Consider the following 23,220-nt stretch of genomic DNA (forward strand, 5'->3'; position numbering starts at 1 on the left):
AAGACCACCCTAGATCCCTGCCCTCCTAGAGCTGACATTCTGGGGGTGACAGTGAGGGAGCAAGGTAGTGATGCGTGCTCTGGAGAAAGATGAAGCCGAAGGAGGAGATGGGGTTTGTGGGTAGTGGGGTATGGTTTTAAATGGGGTGTTCAGGGAAGGCCATCCTGAGAAGGTGCTATGAGAACAAAACCCTGACGGAGATGAGGGAGGGAGCCGTGCAGCTATCCAGGGGAAGAATGAATGTGGCTGGCAGAGGTCACAGCTAGTGCAGAGGCCCTGGGGTATGGATATGTTGGGTGTTCCCAGGCTGGCAAGGATAGAGCAAAGGGGGAGAAGAGGGAGGGCGAGAGAAATGAGCTCAGGGAGGCTCTGGGCAGGGGCCCATGTGTACAGCTCGGGCCAGGGCGGGCAGAGTGACGTACTGGAGGTGCAATGAGCAGTATCAGAGATAACAAGGTTATTAAGGGTAGTAATCCCTCCTGCCAGCCACGTGGTGCTTGCCGGGCACAGGGAAGGTCTGTGCTGTGCCCCGTCCCCCAGCTTTGTCCACCCCCACCCCCATGGTGCTCCTCTGTGATGAATTATTCACTCCTTCCTTTCCTCCGTAATGAGGCTTTCCTCTGTCTCCCACTCGCCTCCACATCCGGCTGCTGGCACTTTTCACTCTGCGGCAGCTGCAGTGGGGTCTCAGATCTGACTCCCCAGGTGGAAACCAGTTCGTCCCCCAGTGCCAGGCCTCCCAGGCCTCTGCCCCCTTGGTGAGTGAGCCCCAGAAGCTCAGCTCCCCCATGGTGTTCCAGAGGCCATGGATTTCTTTCTTAAGGAGCCAGGGCCAAACTCTCCTCCTGGGAACTGCTCCTGGAATCCTGGCAGCCGGGAGGCAACCTCTGGACCTGTTCTTTGTTCCTCCAGCATTGCAGCCCTTGCTGTATGCCAGGCCCCGTGCTGCCTATGCACTCGACACGGGCTTTCTCCTCCTCACAAAGCACCGTGAACTAAATCGCCGCACTTTGCAGGTGAGGAAACTCAGAGAGGAAGGGCTTTCCCAAGGTTGCACAACCGGGAAGGAAATGGTGGAGTCTGGGCCTCAGAGCCACGCTGGCTGACTTCGAAGCCCACATGACTCACCATGGGGCCTTCCTCAGTGGCCAGTTATCCCGTCTCCGCCGCCAGGAGCAGGGGACCCGTCAGCTGCATTCCCAGTGTGTGGCTACTGGTCTGTCTGCTCCAGGGTCCCCCGCAGTTCTCTGCCCTCACTCTGCATCCTCTGCCCCAGAACAGCCCTGCAGAGAGAGGGATAGGGTCTCACAGGGTCCTCCGGGTTGAGCAGCCCCATTTCTCAGGGTCTGTCACCTTCCCCACATGGTCACACCGCTGTCCATGCCCCAGCCTGTCCGTGTCCTTCTCCTGGGGCAGGGCCTAGGGTGGAGCCCAAGCCTGGGGACATCCAACTGGACACAGCGGCAGCTAAGCCGGTCCCCTCCCGAGTTCCAGGCACACACTCAGGGTGTCTGTCTTGATAGCTCACTTGCCTTGCCTGTGCCACCCACCACACCAGCACTGAACTTGTCAGCTGACGTCCCAGGGTCGTTTCCGTTTGTCAGCTTGGATGTTCAGTCCCGTGGGACCATATGCCCGTCTCAATTGCGCGGATAATTGTGAAGGCCGCTGGCCCTGTCTCCCTCCCCGGGAGGTGGTCTGATGGAGCAGAAGGAACATCCATCAGACAGGAGACCAAGGCTGGCCCCGCTGTCTGTGGCCTCTGCTCCTCCTGGCCTCAGTCTCCCTTCTGTGCCCCTCACTCTCCTCTCCCCTGGCCGGAAGCCTCTTCCTGGCCGCTCCAAATCTGCCCACTTGCTCTCCTTGAGCTGACCTTGTCTCTCCAGCCCTCGCATTTCGACGTCTTGGCCGAGGTGGCAGTGACTCATACACAGATGTGTAGGCTGGTGGGTGGATGGGAGGGGGCACATATCCGGCAACCTCTCACAGCCACACAACTGGGACAGCTGGAGTCCCTGCGGGCGACCTTGGGGAAGGTCCCTGTACCTTGCTGAATCTCAGTGCCCCATTTGCAGAATGGGTCTGTCGAGGAAAGTTTGTTTGAAGTTTGGAAACAGCCGGGGACCGTTTGGAGCCCATGCTAGGGACTGAAGTTAGGGAGTCCCAGGCTGGCTGAGGGTGGAGCTGAAGCAGTCCCCAGAGACCACAGGTCCCATTCCTATCCCGGCCCACACATTCGCCCCTATTTCATACATGGGAAGGTCAAGGCCAGTTTTGCTCAAGGTGGAGCCAGGACTTGAACCCAGGGCCCCTGTAAGGCCCCCTGTAGTGTTGCTGCTGGAGGAGGGGGTGCTAACAGGCTGGCAGGGGGAAGACTGGAATGTTCATCACCTTTTGGTGTCAGGCTCATCGAGGGGCAGATGGGCAAGGAAGAGGGGCATCCGGTGAGTTGGCAAAAGCAGGACTGAGGGCTGTCTGTGGCTTTAGGGACTCAGATGAGGCCTCAACCAGCTGGACAACCAGGGAAGGCTTCCTGGGGGGAAGGGTCAGTGGGGCAATCCTGGGGGACTTGCAGGATTTGGCCAGGCAGGTGAGGGATTAGAGAGAGCGCATTCCCGGGAGGGGCCATGAGTGGAAAGGCTGGGAAGTGCCAGTGGGCTCAGGGCTTGGTGCTGGGGTGACGGGGCTGGAAGGGGGCAAGCTGGTTCTGGGCACCAGCTGGCTACCTCCCAGGGACTCTTGTTGAATAGCGCTGAGGATGCCATGGAATGTGGGTGCCTCCGCTGTCAGGCAGTGGGCACTGGCCCAGAAACCCCGGGGGCAGGCCTTGTCCTCCAACAAGTGGCGTCTGCCAGGGCCCACCTTAACCTTGCACAGCCCCCACCCCATCCCTCCACCAGGATCTTATTAAACTGGGCTGTGCGGGGTCATTCCCAAATTAGCACCCTGCCTGAGTTTCCACCATTAGCCCCCAGCTCCAATGTTCTCCTGCGATAGTCGCGTCCACCAGGAAAGCACAAAATCAGATAGACTGTCACTCGAAGCCCCTCTGAGGGTCTGTGTCTGTTGAACTTGAACTGTGATTAAAGCTTTGGAGCCAGACACCCAAGTTCCTCAGTCTCTTGTCCTCTGAACTCCAGTTTCCTCACCTATAAAAAGAGATTATTCCATCCTGAAGCAAACACCACCAGAGGTGAGCAGCATCCTAACATCTATAGGGGATAAAGACACCTCTGTGAGCACCCCCCCAGACCGATGGGGTGAATGGCCACCACTCTCTCTAACCACACACTTTGGAGAGGCCCTTAGGAGCTGGTGGCTCCCCACTGAAGCTACATCCAGACTCTGAGCTGTGGCCTCTCCTGCCGGGGCTCGGAGGCCATGACCTGGGACCAGACATAGCCCCTGAGACTCTGCAGGGCGGTACTGGGGCAGGGGCCTGGGGCATGGAGAAGCCACAGCAAGTCAGGCTCCAGCTCAGGATATTGGAGTGACTCTCATCCCTCACAACTGTTTAGGAATAAAGAGGGCTGTTCGCGAGGTGGTGAGCTCCCATTTGTGGAGTTGCACAAACTGCACCAGACAGCAGACGGGGTTTCCTGCATCAGACTGAAGTGTTAGAGGGGATACGTATTGGTTTCTTTCCAATGTAGCCATCCAGAGAGTATGTGTAGTTATCGTTGATTTCTCATTCACTCATTCAGCAAACTCTTTTCCTTTACTGTGTGCAAGGCCCAGTCCTGGGCATAGGGTCCAAACCAAAAAGCAGGACAGTTGAGGATCTCCCATGCAGTGGAAAAGAACAGATGAGCAAATGCCTTGGAGAAAAGGCTGTGAGAGGGTAAAGGGGACCCATTTGCTGTAGTCGTGGTGGGCTTCTTGGTAGAGGCAGTGTTTAGGTTGGGTTTGAAGGATGCAAGAGGGAAAGAGGGCTACGGGCAGAAGGAAGATGCCATGTAACGGACCCGAAGAGGAAGCACCTTGTTCTGATGATCTGGCCCTCAGCCCGTCCTAGCTGGAGGCCTTGGCCAGCTGCCTTCTCCTCTCTGGGCCTCAGTTTCTCCTCTATCAAATGGGACTGGCAGGACGCTTTAAAGATTCCAAGGGACCCTGCACATAAAGTGCTGGGTACTCAGAGGGCTCTCCGTAAACGTTAGCCTTTCCCTTTTAACCTGAGGCGTTTGCACTTGTTCAGAGGGTAATGCTTACCCAAGACGGTGGAAGGTAGGATTCCAGGTACAGTCTTGGCCACCAGGCTGAACCCTGGCCGGAGCTCACTCTCCCACTCCACTGGGCATGAGGGCACAGGAAAAGGGCTGTGCCTGCCTCTCCCAAAGCCTCATTGATCACCAGCCACAAGGGGGCGTCGCTATAATCAGACTCCCATATGCAGAGGCTCCGGTACTGCCCCTGATAACTTCGATCCTGTTCCCTGCCGGCTGCCCTGGCCCTGTGTGTGTCCTACCCTCGCATCATCTCATTGGAGGGGCCTCAGGAGAGCCCGCCCCTCCTTAAATGCCATCCACACAGCGGCCACAGCGTTCCCTCCTCTGAAGCAGGTCTCTGTATCTTCAGGACCCAGACCCACTTGCCTGTCCAGCCCACCTGCTACCATGGGGCCCTCTCACCTGCTATGCTGGTTGGCGTCTCTCCACACACATACTGTGCACCTTCCCACCTCCTACCCTCTGCCCAGGCTGTTCCCTCTTCCTGGAATGCCCTTCCTGCCTGTTCTTTGAGTGTTTGATTTTTTGTCCATCAAGGCTTAGCTCAGATGCTACCTCCACCAGGCAGCTTGCCTGGACTTCTCCTCTGAGCCGCCTTGACTCTTGGCCCTTTGTTGTTTGGGTTCCTAGCAGAGCCTCTTTGGGTATAGTCCCTTCTGCAAGAGACACTGGTGTTCTGACATCACATGTAATGTTCTAGGCACAGAGCAGGTCCTGTGTGAACAGCAGTTTGGGAACAACCCCACCCCACAGTGGCTCTGTCCTCCCTGTATCCGTGTGCACAAGTGGGCCGGGGAGAGTGCTTCCGGGTATGCATTTCTCAGGAGAATGGATGGGGTGCTTGTGTAGGAGGGCCTGGGTTCCAATCCCAGCTCACCCCTCACGTGCTGTGTGACCAAGAGTAAGTGGTTATACCTCTCTGGGCCCTGTTTCCTCATCTCTGAAGTGGGGATGAAATGAGAAAATAGGTGTAAAGTGCTGGAAGCAAAGTTTGGCACATAGAGTTCCTGCTCCACCTGGTCCAGAAAGACCATCAGCTGGGCACCCCCATCCCGGCGGCTTCCTCTCCCCTCTCCTGGGTGCCCAGACTGCCAGGCTGCGCTCTTGCAGCCAGTCACTCACGTGCCCTCTTGCCCTGCAGGGCTGGAGGGAGGCTGCGGTGAGGGGTGCTGGGAACCGGCAGGTGACAGTCTGGGGCCACACCTCAGGAGTGGCCCATCGGTGTGGCATTACCCTGAAGCACAACTCAGCCCGTCCTAACGTCAGGTGAGGGGCACTGGAGGTGGGGAGGAGATATCAGGCCAACTTGTCCGAAGTGGGGGCCACAGGCAAACAGCAGCCCCTACAAAGGTCACCTAGTGTCCCTCACCTGCAGTTGGTGGAATCGCAGTTTCCGCATTGTTAAAATGGGGACAGCAGCACCCACCTTATAGAAAAGTTTAGCCACCGGGCAGGGGACCAACTGTTCTGGCCTGACCTCCTGGTGTGAGGAGAGAGGAAGAAGCAACTGAACAGCAATAAAGGGTTTATCTCTTATCCTCAAATCCCCGTCTCTGCACCCAGACTTCATTTCCGGCTGCCGCTCAGGGCCCCCAGTGGGCTCAGGACGGAGCTTGCCTGTAGTGATGACGGATGCAGCCCTGGGGCCTAGAGGAATGAAATGGGCGGGGATCCAGGCCCCTGCTCTGCACTGGTGGGGCCCTCCCTGGGTCTCGGTTTTCCCATCTGTGCAGCCTGCAGTCAGTTGGTTCCTAATTGCAGCGGTCACTGTCCCTGGGTGGGCGAGGGTCAGGGGTGCCAGGGGTCCTTCGGTATGGGAGACAGCCCAGCACACCAGACAATGTCCCCAACAGTGGTGCCAATGGTGCCCATTAAGATACACTAAGAAGGGCCCCGCAGGCCTGGCCCAATGTAGAGCAGAGGTCATGAGTGTGTGCTGGGCAGTCACAGGCTGCAAAACCCTCCCAAGTTCTCTGCCCCTCGCTCCTCACAGTGGGGTGGTGGAGGGCAGAGTAGAGGCCTAGAGAGAGTGACTTGCCCAGAATCAGGTAGCTGGCAGAGCTGAGATTTGAACCTGGATGTGTCTGACCTTGGAGTCCTTCCCCTCTGGTCTCTTTCACAGCGTTGGTGAGACACATGTGGCAGGAAAGATGGATGAATGCTTTCCGACTCACTAATATGTGCTCTTCCCAACCCCAGGGGCGGGCGCTTTTATTATTTCCACCCTGCAGGCGAGGAAGCTGGGGTCCAGAGAGTTTTAGATCTGTGCCCCAGGTCACACAGCCACCTGTCCCGCAACTGTCTCACAAAGCCCGAGGATACAAAGGTGGCAAGACCTTTCCTGACCCTGGAGTGGCTGCCTACCAGCTCGGTGGCCCCACTAGCTCCCCTAGGAGTCCCCGATCCCCCTCACAGACCATCCACTGCCTTGGAAACATAGAGCGAATTCTGTGACCTGGAGCTGCTGGTCACCGGGGCACCTAGCAGACCTGACTTCCAGCTACCGCACAGGCCCAGCCATTGCCATCCTCCAACCCCTGCCCCCCACCCTTGCTTTTCCTCTTCTTCCTTGAGGTGCGGCAGCCGTGGAGGGGAGATGTTGTCTTTGGAGCCAAGCAGCAGCTCCTCCTGCTCCTAGGCCACCTCCCAGGGGAAATCCTCTCTCTTCCCCCTTGGCTGAGATCTGTGTCTGAGGTCCTTGCAGAGCCTTCTTACCCCCTTACCATATTTTGCCGTATATAATGCACACTTTTTGCCCAAATGTTTGAGGGAAAAATAAGGTTGCACATTATACATGGGTATAATGATTACGTGCCTTGGAGAATAATAATCCCATGTATAATGCGCACGAAAACGTGGGTGCACATTATACATGGCAAAACACAGTACTTTACAGCCATCCATGACTCCTATTGCCTGCAGAAGGAAAGCCAAACTCCTAATATTGTTCTTTGAAACTTCATCTGCATCCTCTGGGACCTTGTTAAAATTCGGGTTCGGATTTAGCAGGCTTGGGTGGGGCTGCTGCTCCTCTGACTGCACTTGCAGGAGTGAGGCCTCAGCAGACCCTTCATGCCCTGGCCCGGTCTCCACTTCCTGTCTGGTCTCCTCACTAGTCACATGGGGTCAAAACCTGGAAAATGACCCACAGGTCTGGCTGCCCGCCACCATGAAAGCCAAACTTGTGAGGCAGGTTCTGGTCGAGAAGGAAAGGGGTTTATTCAGGATTTGACACCTGAGAAGATGGCAGGCTTGTGCCGCCACGACCATCTTGGCACCTCAGGCTTCCCGGCTAGGTTGTGTGGCAGAGCTGCGGGAAGGGGGGCTAAGGAATTTCTGGTGTTGTGTGGCTTCCCAGCTCTGCTCGCGGTGACCGATCTCGCTGTTGTCTCCTGCGTGTGTCCTTCCATCGCTCCGTGTCCAGGTTGCGGGCCGGCGTCAGGAGCAGCACATGTGGGAGGCGCTCCTGCGGGTTCCCACTTGAATGGCTGGCGCCTGACCGGTTCCTGTGCTCAGGGTCGTTCCCTGGTCAGGAAGAACCGCAACTGCTGATGTCTACACTTTACTCGTAGGAAACTTTTAATACGTGATTTTTCCATGAGTCTGTTAGTACAACCTGTTCTATAATTACTACTTGATTAGTATATTATGCTTTTTGTTTTCAATCACTGTTACAGCATTTCATTCATGGACGCACATCTGCAATCGGCTTTTCCTTTTTTGACCTGTTCCTTCCCGTCTTTCAAAGTCAGGCTGCAAGGCACCTCCTCAGTGGACCACCAGCAAGAGCTAGCTGTTCCTCAGCTGCTCTCCTGGACCCCTTTACAAGCCCCTGAAATTCTGAGAGGCCAACATCAGCACCTTTAAGAACGGACCTCTTAGATGTGAACCTGGATCCACCCTTACAGCTGGGTGACCTTGAGCAAGTTACTTACCCTCTCTGTGCTGATTGTTTATTTAAACCTCACCTTGTTACAAAATAGACTAACAGTTGCTTCCAAACATACTTGTGGATAAAAACAAATGCAGATGTGCTCGTGGGCTGATGGGGACAGAGGGCAGAGGGAAGACTCTGTTTCCTACCTGTCTCCTGGGGTTTTGGCCCCCAGTGCCTGGCACAGCGGGCACTCAGAGAAACGCTAAGTGCAAGCTCTATTATAACCCACAGTGTGACCTTTCCAGGAGCTTCTCATCCACCAAAGTAAATTCCAAAGGAGCAGTGAGAGAGACAAACATGGTGAGGTTTCCAACAGCCCATCTTAATAGCTCATTTAAATGCATCTGGATGGAAAGCAAATATTTTCTTATAAGAGGAGGCAGATGTAACTCTAAAGCCTTGTGCTCCAGGAAGGAGCTGTAAAAGGGGGGGCAGGGGGAAGAGGGCAAGGGTCTGTTAGAGCAACTTACGTGCCTAGAAGGCTTCGGTCCTCCCTGCCTGGCACGGGGGCGGGAATGCCCCCAAGTAGCCCTCGGTACCCTCGGGAAGGTCAGGGTCTTTATCGAGAGCAGAGTCCTGACCGTTGCCTGGCACCGTGAACCACATCCACAGCCTGCTTCCCCTTCTCTGCTTGGCCCAATCACGGGTCCTCCCTCTCTGGCCCACCTTACCACACCCCCCATGGCTGAGATCTTAGCATCTCTCTTTGACCTTCGGCCTCACTGCTGGCCCAAGGGAACCTGACCTGGACCCTGGAACTTGGTTCCTGCCCCTTGGGGCCTGCCTGAAGTCACCCAAAGAGGAAAGTGTCCTTAGGAAGTCGGCAATAATGGAGGAACACGAGCCTATGGATACATGGGTACAAGTGGCCCCCCCAGACTTAGAGTCTGGATTGTTCTGAGGGTGCTATCGGTGCTGGGCTGGTAGGAGCCAGCACGGGTGACACAGCAATGGTGGACTAGGTTTTGTGGTGGGCACCCCTGCTCAGGAGGGAGCCCAGAAGAAACCTCCGGCCCCTAAGCACTGGGAAGCACTCTCCCACTTGCTGCAAGACCCAGAATTGGTGTGAGACCTGCGTGTTCCCACATGTCCAAGTCCGCGGGAGCCAGGGCCTCGTTGGCCTCATTCTTTGTCACATGCATTCAACTGGATGCAACGGGTAGTCGCAGGCTTTGACACCCCATGGCCTGATGACCCACCCTCCTCCTGGGTGGCATGGAGAGCGGGCACAGCTGGACAGTGGAGGAGGGAGTCCATCAGGGTCGTCAGGGCCAGTCCTGAGCCGGCATGGAGGAACCCAGGGTGTGCAGGGCTGAGGCCCAGCCGGGGCTGGAGTCGTGACCAGCTGCTCCTGCCCGTCAAGCACAGAGGCAGGCGGATCCCCAACCCAGCTCCATCCAACTTCCCGGAAAGCTGGGGGGATGCTCCATGTGGCAGGCTGCTGGGCTCATCCCTCCTAAGCTCCACCTTACAGAAGAGGAAACTGAGGCCTGGGGGAGGTAGTTATATCCACTTAGGATGTCAGTGGAAGGGCCTCAGGGGGCTCCAAGCACAAGGGGGTCTAACCTGAGACCCACAGACATGTCCTGGCATCATCCATTGACCGCACTGGTTTATGTCTTGGGATTCCGTGTAAGATTGTTGGAATCTGCTCTTTAAAGAAAAAAAGTTTGAAAGGCTCTCTTCCCCTTCTCTGGATGGAAAAACTGAGGCCTGGGGAAGGCAATCACTTGCCAAAGTCCCAGGGAAAGTTGAGAGCTGAACTGGGGCCTTGGGGTGACCTCAGGCATGCCATCTTCAAAGATCTCCTGTCCAGGCTATGGGGGTGCGGGTGTTGAACCCCATCCAGGAGCCATAGTTGACAGCAGCGTGTCCCCTTTAAGCAGAGAGCCGCCTGCTGCAGTGGGTGGACTCAGTGCCCAGCCAGTGGGAGCTGTGAGCCTCCCTCCCACAGCCCCTCCCTGGGGAGGGTGTAGGAGGGGCTGAGCGGCGTGGCTCCTGAGGGAGTCGGTGGGCAGCAGGGACAATAGCAGACATGCTGTGTGGGCTTAACCGGGAGACCCCTGGAGAGGCCGGTAAGTAATGGGGGGATCTGTAGGCAGAGTGCTCAGGCTATTTCCTCAAACTAGTGCCGGAGAGGGGACTGGGATGGCTAAGACTGGGACTGCCACTCCCCGCAGACCCAGGGCTTGGAGAGAGTGCACAGGGCAGACACCTGGCCAGGGGGAGCAGGTGATGGAGCTGTCTGTCTGGCCCTGGCTGCTGTCCTACAGCAGGGGCTGAGTCCCCTGGGCTGTCCAGCACGGCAAGGGCAGCAGGCAGCTCTGGAGTTCCAGAGAGCAGTGCTCAGCCCCTCAGGGGTGCCTCAGGGCGGGCATCCACCTCAGCTCCAGCTGGTAGGAGCCGGCTTCCTGACCAGAGATGTGAGAGCAAAGGCTGAGGTCAGGGTGGTGTGGACGGAGCTCCTGGACCTTGCAGCAGGAGGAAGGAGCCCTGGCTGGGGGGCTGGTTGGTGGGGCTCTGGGGATTCAGTGGGGTGGGTGTCACACGGCTGCCACATTCCTGGGTGGGCCAGGACTAGGACTTAGGGAAGGGCTCTGGTGCAGTCGTAGTTGCTCCATCCATCTATCTGTCCATCTGTCTCTCTGGCCTCAGCCTGCTGGGCTGGCCTTCCTTCCCCAAACCCCACAACAGGGAGCTCGTCAGGAGCCAGGACCAAGTAATCCTGCACTCTGTGCCCTGGGGCCACCCTTATCAATCCCTTCTCACACTCAACAAACTCTTGACTCTACCACCTCGTAGTAACTCCAAAGGGAGGGACTGTGGTCCCAGCGGACAGGTGAGGAAACTGAGGCACAGACCCGGTGCTCTTCCCAAGGCTCCACAGCTGCGACAGAGACTGACTTGGGATTAGCACACACGTGACTGACTACAGCGGAGCTCCCCGCCCTGCTTCTGAGGGCCCAGAGAACTGAGGCTCCCACCGTCCCACCCCTGGCAAGGCGCAGAGGCGGGGTTGCCCCCTGCCCTCACATAATAATAACGCAAGCCATAATAGCTGGCAGCTGTTGAGAGCTTTCTCTGTGCCGGCCAGGTCTTACCCTGTTCTAAGCTCTCTCTGTGCGTTTGCTCATTTAATCCTGCCAACAACACTACGAATTTCGGACTATTTATTCTCCCCATTTTACAGTTGGGGAAACTGAGGCATAGAGGTGTTAGGTGATTTGTCCAAGGCTACACAGCCGGAAGTGGCAAAGCTGGGACGGACCCCATGCGATCTGCCCCTGCCCCCTCCTGGCGACTGTGCTGTAAATGGAGACACTGCCTTCGTGGCCTGCGAACTTCTGTCCTCTTGACCTAAGGCCCAGGTGAGGTCACCTCGTCCTGCCGTGGTCAGGGCCACAAGGGCAGTGGGACATTGGCAGGGAGTTGTCTCCCCCCTCCTTCCTCATGGGCCTCTGCCTCCACCCAGGCTCAGGCCTGAGCTTTGCCTGCCTGGACCTTTGCCCAGTCTCCTCCCTGGCCTCCTGGCCTGCTCCTCTCCCCACATGCTGCCATGGGAGGGAGCTTGCTAAAACTCAAATCTGATTACACTCCTTATCCTCGCATTCTAGGCCCTTCATGGTCTCCCTGACTTTTTCTCTCACTGATGACTTCCTTGACCCCCCACCCTCACCACTGCAGCCCCCACCTAGTGTCCTCCCCAGGTCACAGGACCTCATGGCCACACCTGCCTTAGTTGGTGTCAATGTTAAGGCTCTTTTTAAGAAAAAATCCGAAGATGGAGCTTCAGGCATAGGTGGATCCAGGTGCTCAGTTAACATGATTAGGACTCTAGGTTTCTGCTTTTCTTTAGGGGAGTTTCATTCGCAGGCAGACTGTTTCTTCTCCAGAGGCCCCAGTGCTTTCAAGCTGAAGGTTAACTAGCTGTGCGCTCCCTAAGAAAGGGCTGTTTCCAATAGTTTCAGCAAACGCCCCAGGGGCTGCTTTTGCTGGCCCAGCTTGAATCACACATCCTCCCCTGACAAACCACTGGATCTCTGATTGGCCAGACCTGCTCATGTGGCCTCCCCCCAGAGCAGGGGGATGGGGCAGCCGAGAGGTGGCTACCCCGTACACCCCCCACATTTTGCAGAGAAGGCTGAGGCCCTGAGAAGTCAGGCCACTCCTCAGTGGTCACCAGGCTTGGGGTTGGGGGCTGTGGGACACACTGCCCTGTCCCTTCTCTGCCCCATATGACTCCTGCCTGCATGAGTCCTTCCTCAGGCCCACACCCTGACCATGCCCACTCTTGCTCCTGGGGGTCTTGTTTATCCCCCCATCTAGCCCCAAGCTCTTGCAGGAAGGGATGTGACCAGGGCTGGGGCACACAGTAAGCATGAACACAGATTTTGGCAGGAACTTCCCCCTCCTTCCCAGTGTCCACTCTTTTCTCAGTCCAGGCCACAAAGTGGTTTTTGTTCCCAGAGCCTGCTGGGCCTGAGTGAGCACATGCCACCCAGCCAGGACCAGGAAGGCGGGGGCTGTGTGTGTGTAGGGGTCCCTCTGCTGTGGCCTGGGCTTCCCACTCATCTGAGGGAGCTCTCGCCACAACCATCTGGACCTTTGGGCAGGCCCAGCTCCTCCTCCACAGCGGGGGCTGTGGCCGTGGGGAAACCCCAGGCTCCAGACCACAGAGACCATGGAGGCCATGGCCCAGAGCCAGGGAGGCCTGGGTTTGCATCCTGGCACTGCCTCTTCCTGATTCTACAACCTTGAACCACTTACTCTACCTCTTTGATTCCCATTCTCCTAATCTGTAAGTGAAATCGAGTTCAGAATCATTTATTGAGCACTTACTGCGTGCCAGGCTCTCTGTGCTAGAGGGAGCAGTGAACAGGTGGACAAAAACCCAGCCCCCGGAGCTGATTTCCTGGTGGGGTGGAGGCAGATAGGTAATAAGATCACGAAGGTAAAAAGTAGAAAGTGAGGTCTGTTACATGGCGTTGAATGCTGTGAGGACGCATAAAGCAAGGAACGGACATGATGGGGGCACTGGAGGTACAGGGGTGCAGGCGGAAGCTCAAACAGGTGGACTAGGGAAGACCTCCCTGAGAAGGTGACGTTTCCTTCTCCGGCAGGAGGTGAGGGAGGCAGCTTTACGGATGGCTGAGGAAGGACATTCTGGGCAGAGGGAGTAGCCAGTGCCCAGGGCCTGGGATGGGCATGTGTGTGGAATGTGGAGCAGTGAGGAGACCCGTGCGCTGGGGTGGAGCCACGAAGGGGAGACTTCCAGGAGGGGAGGTCAGGGGGGCTGAGGGACTGTGACGAGAATTTTTACACTCCGCGGGGTGAATTGAGTCTTCTCATTGCTCCAGGCAGCCACTGTTGGGAAATAAAATGGTTCCGTGGTGACTTAGTTTTGAGGTCATGATCCTTGGTGTTGCCGGTTTCAGGGTGAGGCGGGGCAGCACAGACTGAGAAGGTAGAAGGCCAAGGCCTGACCTGAGCCTGCACCTCATCCCACATGATGCTGGGGTCCCCGTGGCCCCACGGAGGGGGATGTCAGCACGAGTGTGGCTCTAGGCCCAGTGCCCAAGGCTCCACACGCCTCATGGAAGGGGGATTGCAGGGCTGGCAAGCTCTCCCGCGCATGCCCATGGTGCCTGGTAGCCCTGTCTCGCCCTGCTGGTGTCTGAGCCCTGACGGCGGGGGGAGGGCGGCTCCTGGAGGCCACCACTACTTTCCAGGGTGCGCATTTGGGGTCCCTTACCCCACTGTGAAAGAGAGAGAGCAAAGCTAAGGGTTAGGATGGGGTCCATTGCTGGGGCCAGAAAGGCCCCAATTCCAGTCCTTCCTCTATAGCTCACTAGCTGAGTGACCTCTCCAGGCTTCAGGCTCCCCGTCTGTGAAACGGGATCATCAGCTACTTCTCAGTGGAGTTAACCACGCTCATGGCCTGTACCGCTCTCAGGGCCTGTAACAAGCTCAAGGCAGGCCTGGCGCAGGGATGGGCTCCGCACCCCGCGCTCCTTTTCCCTGTTCTTTTTCTTTCGCTCTCCTTGGCACCGAGTGAATCAGGAGTCTCATTTTTTAATCTGTTGATATTTTTTCCTCTTATTGCCCTGAAAAGAGTGCACAGAACAGAATGCGGGGTCACCCCGTGGCAGCATCGGTCTTTCCATGCTTCCCTCCCCCACAGGAGGCCGGCTTCTAGGGAGGCATGTCATGTCGGCTGGGGGGGTGGGGGTTGCTGTCATTTCGAGCAGAACCAGCTAAGCTATATCTCCACCCAGCTGTCTCCCTGGTCTGGTTGTGATGGCCAGAGGGACATTATTTGTGAGGCGTTCCCAAAGGAGCTGGGGCCACCGGCATTATCCCCGAGCCGCCCAGGCCTGTCACAGGGTGGGAGGAGGAGGCAGCAAGGGGCCCTCTGGCCCTGCCACTTGAGCTGCGTGACCCTGGGCATGTGAACCTCTCTGTGCCTCAGTTTCTTCATCTGTAAGATCAGGATGGTAATGGTACCTACCACATAAGCTTATCATGACTATAAAGTGGTAATAATTTTAAAGTCCTTAGAACACAGCCTAGGTTCAAATCCTGGCCCTGCTCCTTACAGTGGGAGGTCACTTAACCTCTCTGTGCCTCAATTTCCCCATCTTTCAAATGGGAATAACAATCATGCCACCTCAGAAAGTGGTGAGGATTAAATGGAATAATGCGTATGAAGCACACAGCACAATGCCAGCATTTAATCCGCAGGAGTTGTTCCTGTGCCCGGAAAGGGGGCCCAGCCCGAGCAGGCCTGCCTCGGGCCGGCCTGTAGTGTGTGGGTTCTTGACTTCGAGCAGGAAAGATTTCACAGCACAAGTCTGAGTGATTTTCAGAGGACGTTTATGAAAGCTGGGGACAGTGAAACAAGGAAGGGCTTAGGGCAGGAGAAGCAACAGGAGAGAGACCAGGCGGGGCTGCTTTGGCTCAGAGAAGCCAGGAAAACAGGACCCTGGAGACAGGCTCAGGGGGTTAGCCTGGGAGGAAAGGCTGGTGCCCATTGCTCCCTTGCCTGCGAGTCTCGTGGGGACCCCTTAGAGTCCAGGGGATGCACCCCTGAGAGGGAAGAGGAAGGAGAAGGAGAAGGGGAAGGGAAAGGGAAAGGGGCAGGGAGGCTGCTGGGAAGGAGAGCACAGGATGGGCCCTTTGGCTTTAAAGGGCTTTAAAGGCTGGTAGTTTAGGGAGGTTTAGGGGGGGTTAGGGGAGGTTTAGGGGAGGATCTCAAGAGAATCTCCATCAGCTTTTCAGGTGTGTCCTTTCAGGGTCCTGAACTCCACTGGTTGGGGGTCACTAGTCAGTGCAGCTGGTGCTGATGGCAGCCATGGCATCGCTTGGCTGGCTTTGCTGCTTTTCTGGGTCTGGAGCTGAAACACAGCAGAGACCTAGATGCCATCCTCTGTACCTGGCTGTAAATTGCTCCGCCAGCCTGTTCAGCTGCCTGTCTCAGTTTCCCCATTCCACTTGCCAAGAAATGTCCCTAGCTTCTTACTACCTGCCTCATTACCATTATTAATCTAGGAAAACCTTTCTAAGGGGGGGCAAAGGGGGAGTGAAGAGGGCAAGGAGAGAACTGTTGTTTCCTGGTTTCTAGGTACCACGTAATCTCCTTGATTCCTCTCACCAACGCCTGAGGTGGGCAACTGGCACCCCCACCGTGCAGAGGAGAAGCCCGAGGGTCAGAGAGAAGTGACCTAACCCAGATCCCTTAGCCGGTAGGCAGCAGATTTCCACTCAGGGTCCGAAGTGGGCCTCCGTCCGAAGTCCACCCCTCCCCTGAACCAGCAGTGTCTGCGTGCCGCTCCCTCGGAGGGTAGTCAGCAATGGCCCGCCGTGTACAACGGTGACGATTGGACCCCAGGCGACTGGGGAGCCCCCTGCTCCCCATCAGTAGTACGTGGGGGCGGGCTGGCCCTGCAGGTGGCTTGGTGTCATTTCCTGTTCGCCAAAAGTTAAGCTCCTGGGCATTTATTTCTCAGGGCCCTCCCCCAGCACGTTCCTTCATGGAGGCTCACAGAATCAGGCATCAGTCAAGGCTGAGTCTAGAGCCCCTCCCAGCACCCCCCTCCTCCTTGGGTGGGTCAGGGCCAAGGCAGCCTGGCTGGGGGCTGACTTCCTTTTCCCTTTGTCAAAGCTCAATAGTTCCCTGGGGCTCCAGAGAAATGGAGATAATGAAGGCAAATGAGCAACGATTTCAAGAGAAATGAAATGAAAAAGAAACCCACCCACCCACCCACCCTGGGCACCACGTGGGGCTGGGGACCAGGTGTACAGGGCCGTGCTGGGCACAGCAGCACCTCTCCCTCCTGCGCCCCCACTCACCCTGCCCGCTTTAGCTGGGACGGCTGGCTGGCTTCACGGCGGAAATGAATTTCCTCTGAAGTGAGTTCTTACTGGATGGATGGACTGAAGGCAAAAGCTCATAATTGCCCATTGCTGGAAGGAGGAGACAGGAAAAAAGAAACACGCGGATAAAAATATCTCTGTTTTTTATGCATGTTTCCAGCTGAAAATTGGTGGGAAAGATGTTTTTGAAAAGCCTTCATCTCTAAGCATGTAATTACCAGGTCCCGGAACAAAAAAGAGAGAGTGGGAAAGAGTGAGCATGTTCTCTGAGGGAGGGGGACTGGGGCCTGAGCCCCCATGGGGATTTCTATAAATAAAATAATTTCAAATTCTCAAGCATGGACTGGCTAGAGCCAGCAGTGAGGAGGCGGGGGTAAACCCCCTTTTTACAGGTGGGGAAACAGAGACTAAGTCATAGAGCCAGTGGGTAATCCTGGCCCTGCCTCAGTCCCCCACCTGGGGATGCTCGTGACAGTGGGGTGCTGTGTGTCCTCTGAACAGGAAGCAGCATTCCTTACGAGTGACTTTCTGAATGTGGTGCTGGGTCTTCGAAGTCCCGAAGTCTTATCCAGCAAGGTCATCGAGGCCACGCCCTGAAATGCACGTGTCTTCCCCGGGGAAGAGTCTCCCAAGCCCTCACTCACTGCCCACTGGCTCTTCCCACACAGGTGTCTGAATCCTGGTTGTAGCACAGTGTCAGGCCTGCCTGGCTGCTGGGAGAAGAGATGGCTTACAGCCCGAGCTCAAAGCCGGCAAAAAATTGTAGAAGGAGGGAGTTGGGGCCACTCAGTGTTGAGACAAGCAGACCCAAGCCCCTCAGCTGCCCCAGGGGTATCCCTGCAACTCAGTTCAGCACTGAGTAGTTCACTAGAGCAAGATCGGAATGTTGGGGTGAAGAAAGAGGGGTGAGGACAAGCTTGGAGGATTCCACAGACCCACCTCAGGAGATGGGCCCTGGCCTTCGGCAGCCAGCACCCTGCATCCTTTGCTTCAGAATCCCGCATTTGGAGATCCCACGGTGCCTCGGCTAAGTCTCCGAATCGTCTGTTTTCGTATCAGGGCTCAGACTCCACCTTTAACCCACTGTCGTCCCACTCTATTCTCTCTCTGGGATCCTACTGCTCTGAGCTTGGTGAACTGGATCCTCAGCTTCTCTTCCTTTCCTTAAGAGCTGATCTGCCCTCTCCTACCCCCAGACTCACAAACCTGGAGCCAGCAAATTTGTCTTTGATCTTCTCGGGACAGCCTGGTACAGAGGGATTGTCCAGTGGCAGCATCTCATTTGCACAGGATAAGACAGATTTAATTTTTTAATTTATTTTTAAAAGATTTTATGTATTTATTTTTAGAGAGAGGGGGAGAGAGGGAGAAAGAGAGGGAGAGAAACATCAATCCGTTGCCTCATACACACCCTGACCAGGGACCGAGCCCACATCCCAGGCAGGTGTATCCACCAGGAATCGACCCTGCGGGCTTTGGCTTTGCAGGACAATGCCCAACCAACTGATCCACACCGCTCGGGGCAAGAGAGATTTTAATTCCAGAATTGCCCTCATGAAATACCCGAGAAGTTCGCTGTCACACAGTTGATATAACCCAATCTCATCCATTTTATTAGCGCGGAAACATCTTGTTGAATCTGAATGAAGTGCGAGTCAGAGAACCGTAATGAGAGACATTACACTTAGCGGAGTGTTGCCTAAACCGCTGCCGGTCGGTGTGAACAGGGGCCCGGGAGAAGGGGAGAGAGCAGAGCTGCCGAGGGCCCCACTCTAGGAGCCCTACAAAGGATTCTGGGTTTAACTGCTGTTTGATTTGTTGTTTACCACCCTCTGGCAAGCAAAGGGAGCCTGCCTGGCCCTGGTCTGGCTGAGTGCCGTGAGGGGAGCAGGGATGATTTCTCAGTGGTTAGAGCTGCAGGTGGTGAAAGTACTTAGGCTATCAGACCCGGGCTGCGCTGCAGCCTTGACCTTAGCCTGAGCCCCAACTCTGACTCTAGAGCAGTGATTTGGTGGGGGGGTGCCGGAGGTGTGTGATATCGCTCCCCTAGGGGACACTGGCAACCTTTGGAGCCATTTTGGGTTGTCACTACTGGGGTGGGGTGCTACTGGCATCTAGTGGTCAGAGATCAGGGATTCTGCTAAACAGCCCACAAGGCAGAACAGAGCCCCGCCACAGGGAATGTCAGCAAAAAATGTCAGTCATGTGGACGCTGGGAAGCCTGCTGTAGACTGAACCCTGTTCCTGGTTCTGTTGGAGCCCCGACCCTGGCCCAGGCTGAGTCCTGTTCTTGACCCAGACTGACTCCACTGCTGGCTGAATTCTCATCTGATCTTTCCCTTCAGGGAAGGGCCTGGCTGGGATGGGATAAGTGGCTTCTGCCCCACCTCCCACCCCGCCTATGCTGATTCCTCTCCAGCCCTTCTTTCTCATGCCTCCTCTGAGAAGTGAGGAAGGGCGATGGGTCCTATAGGTTAGGTCTTGCTGTGGCCAGGAGGCTGGGGGAGGAGAGAAGAGTGATCTTCTATAGCTGGTGAATGGCTGAGCCAGGATATGCCCTCGGGCCGGCTGATCCCTGGGCCGTGGTCACAACGCCAGGCCAAGCTGGAGCTGGCAGGTGGGTTATTCTTCAAGGGCTGGTGAATTGGCTGGGGAGTGGGGTTGTGCAGGCTCAGGTGAGGCCTGAGGAAGCATCAGGGGCCCATGGTATAGATCTGGCACCTAGGAGGGAGGGCCTCCTGAGGCAGCATGAAAGCCCGCCAGTTTGATGGTTTGTTAGTTGTCCTTGCCCATCTAGTCCAGTGCTGAGAAAGGACTTGGAGAAGGAACATAAGAAAATAAGCTGGGCAAAGAAGCCTGGAGCATGGGGTAGGGTGGGCAGAAGGGCCTGGGTCTGGCCCTGGCTCTGTGCAGAGGCCGCCTTGGCCAGTGACTGCTGCCCTGCTCTGAGCCTCGTTTTCCCCGCCCGTCAAATGGGTGTGATGGGGGCACCTGCCTCCTCCCAGGGTCCCCGTGAAAAGTGAAGGAGAAAAAGGAATAGTGTGGGTGGTGTACACAGGGCGTGACTGGCACACAGCATGAGTGGCCTTGCCCTCTCCTGTCAGGACACAGGAGAATCCAGCTCACGGTGCATATAACAAGGGGCTGCCGCGGGGAGGCAGGGCGCTGGGCTGTCACAGAGCAGGCAGCCTGCAAACTAGCGTCAGACTCCTTGTAGCCGGCACAGATGAGCTCACAGCAAATGAAGAGGGCGAGATAGACAGGAGGTAAGGAAGGTTTGTGTACCACCTCTACCACCTTGGTACTGGGGGTGTGGCCAGGCAATGAGGAGAGTGAAAGAATTAAAAAGTGTGAAGTTTAGAAAGGAACAAATAAAGCTGTCATTATTCACAGAGGACAGGAAATCCAAAAGAATCTACAGATAAACAATTACGATTAATACGTGGATTTTAAAGGTCAGAATATAAAATCAACCACTATTATATAGTAGCAACAAATAATTAGAAAATGAAATTTGAAAAATGATTCCATTTATTATAACATTAAAACACTGCAAATATCTAGGAATACATTTAATGAAAAAGATGTAAGACCTTTCCCTGCAAAAGTACACAATATTCTTGGGAGAAATTAAAACAGAAATAAATGGAGGATATAATATACTAGGTTTATCAATTAGAAGATTCAATATTTAAAGATGTTCATTTTCTACAAACCGATCTGCACAGTCAATGCATTTCCAATCAAAAAGTGAAAACCGAAAACCCGCAGGGTGAGTGCAAGCTGACGCTGGTGCCTCCCTACTGGGGCGGCCGCATGAGTGGGGGTGTTTTCTGGTCTGATGACCAAGGGCCTGGGTTTGCACAGTTTAGGGGGACAGGAAGGATGCCCTGCACCTGCCCTAGTTGGAACTGATAATCCAGCCTAAAGCCAGGACTTTAAAAAAGATATGCCCTCAGTGAAAGGGGGAGCTGGGAAAACATCTACTCGTCTGCTGGGGAGATACAACAGCAGCTTCTCTGCCTTGACTAAGCTCCAAGTGGACTCCTTTGAGGATCTGTGATCTGAGGTTTGCCCCTTGTTTCCGTCGAAGGTTACAATTTACACCACCTCCATGGTTCTAGAATCTTGGAGCCAACAACTTAATGTGAACATCGGTGTCCGAGTAATGACACTTTGGCAAGCCCCCCGGGGGAAGGAATTACAAACTCTCTCTGGACCCTGGAGGGACCTGCCCTTAACCGGGCTGAATGGAATTCCCACAGATAAAGCCCCACTAAAGATGAGCTCGTCGTCCAATAATTACCGAGACGGTCCACCGTGAGGGAGTCATCAGGCAGCGAAAATACCTCTCAAGAGTCTGAAGTCATAGAAAAATAGAATAATAGATGAATGTTGAAAATGTTTTAAATTAGAGGTACATAAGAAACAATAATAGGCATGGAAAAAACAACATAGGCAAACAAGAGGAAAACAAGGAGATAAGCAGAAGAATCAAACAGAGCTTTCAAAAACCAAATACGTACTTGTTAGAGTTAAAAATTCCCTGGAATTGGGCCCTGACCAGCGCGGGTCAGCTGGTCGGGCGTCATCCCGCAAAGCGAAAGGTCGCTGGCTCGACTCTGGTCAGGGCAAGTGCCCGGGTCGCTGGTTCCCAATTCACTGGAATTGGGAAAATTTGAATATGAAATGGGTATTAAATTAATAATTAAAGAATTATTTTAACTTGATAAGGTGTAAAAATGGTATTCTGCTATATAAGAAATATGGTCCTATTTTTTAATGCATACTGGAATATTTAAAGGTGTAATTTCATTATGTCTAGGGTTTGTTTTAAAATATTTCAACATAGATAAAAATAAATGGAGTAAACAAGACAAATTGTTAATAATTATTAAAACTACATGTTGGGTACATACCATTCATTATACTGGTGGTTCTCAAACTTCAGTGTGACACCGAATCACTTGGCTTTTCAAAACATAAATTATTACATGTGACAAAAACCTTGTATCCAGAGTACATAAAAATTCAATAGCAACAAGAAAATAAACAACCCAGTTTAAACACGGGCAAAAGCTTTGCACAGACATTTCACCAAAGAAGATACATGGATGGCAAATAAGGGAAAGTGTTCATCATTAATCATAGCAAATGAGAATTAAAACCTTATTAAGCTATCTCTGAACATCTATTAGAATGACTAAAATTAAGAAATAAAATCCAAACTGACATTGCCAAGTGCTGGTGCAAATGTGAAGCAGCTGGAGCCTCTGCGAAATAGTGCCGGGACTTTGAAAACCAGTTTGGCAGTTTCTTACAAAATTAACCTCATCCTTACCATATGACCCAGAATCCTATTCATGGGTATTTACCCGAGTGGAATGCAAACTTCTATTCAAACCAGAACCTGTATGCAAACATTTCTCACAGCTTTGTTTAAAATCACCCCAAACTGGAAACCATGGAAATGTCTTTGACCAGGTGAACGGCGAAACAAACTGACACCCCCACGCAATGCAGCACCACTCAGCAATGAAAAGAAGCAAACCAACGATACGCTTCACATCAAGGACCGATCTCGGAAGACTGTGCTAAATGAAAGAACTAGACCTAAAAGTCTACATATCATATGACTGCTTTTATATGACATTCTAGGGAAGGCAAAATTATAGAGAGAGAAAACAGATCAGAGCTTATGGGGCTGAGGTTGGGGGTGGGACTAGATACAAGGCAGGAGCAAGGAGAATTTGGAGACAGGGCGATAGAAATGTTCTAAAATTTAATTGTAGGACACATTTCCCAAAACCCATAGAAATACACACCAGAAAGAATTGCTTTTAATGTATACAAAGTCTGTCCAGAAGAGGCCCAGCCATTGTTAATATAATGAGAACAGCTTGCAGGACATTGATGTAACCTGGCAGTGAAGGAGAGTGGACTGGAATGCCCAGGTGTGAACAATGACGACTTCACTGTACTGGTCAGTGGGGGTGGTAGATGCCATTGAGTGAGCACATGTACTTTTATGGGTATTGCATTCAAAATGACTGAGTGAGCAGAACAACAAATCTGCATCAAATTTTGATTAAGCTTGAACATTCCTCTGTGGAAACTGTCCAGATGATTCAGAAGGCCGCAGCTATGGGCAACTGGTGATTGGCAGTTTCATCACGGCAATATGCCTGCTTATGCATCACATTTCATGGAGAGTTTTTTGGTGACATATTAAATCACCAAGGTAACTCAGCCCCCCTACAGCCCAGATTTGGCGCCCTGTGACTTCTGGCTTTTCCCAAAACTAAAATCACCTTTGAAATGGAAGAGATTTCAGACTGTTGTTGAGATTCAGGAAAATATGATGGGGCAGCTGATGCTGATTGGGAGAACTGTGTAAGGTCCCCAGGTGCCTACTTTGAAAGGGACTGAGGCATCATTGTCTTATGCACAATGTTTCTTGTATCGGCACTTCCAGCCAAGATGGAGGCATTGGTAGACACACTTTGCCTCCTTGCATAACCAGAAGAAGGACAACAATAAATTAAAAAAAAAAAACCCAACTAGGACTGACAGAAATCGAACTGTGTGAAAGTCCGACAACCAAGGAGTTAAAGAAGAAACATTCATTCAGACTGGTAGGTGGAGTGGAGACACACAGCTGGGGCAGAGAAGACCCATGGCAAG

The 23,220-nt window shown here is 54.1% G+C and overlaps 1 protein-coding gene across 8 annotated transcripts in view; it reads left to right on the plus strand.

The window, feature by feature from the left end:
* Positions 1-23,220, plus strand: part of GRIP2 (glutamate receptor interacting protein 2) — a 95,167-nt gene that overhangs the window by 40,192 nt on the left and 31,755 nt on the right. For 2 of the 8 annotated variants that reach the window (XM_053929693.1, XM_024556488.3), the window contains exon 1: positions 10,166-10,238. The exons of the other annotated variants lie outside the window; for them this stretch is intronic. In XM_053929693.1, coding sequence (XP_053785668.1) covers positions 10,199-10,238 — 40 coding nt within the window. In that variant the 5' untranslated portion in view covers positions 10,166-10,198. Of the gene's footprint in view, positions 1-10,165; positions 10,239-23,220 lie in introns of those variants that run through there. 8 annotated transcript variants of the gene reach the window in all.

The sequence above is a fragment of the Desmodus rotundus genome, chromosome 8 (assembly GCF_022682495.2).
Source record: "Desmodus rotundus isolate HL8 chromosome 8, HLdesRot8A.1, whole genome shotgun sequence".
In the NCBI taxonomy this organism is placed as follows: Eukaryota; Metazoa; Chordata; class Mammalia; order Chiroptera; family Phyllostomidae; genus Desmodus; species Desmodus rotundus.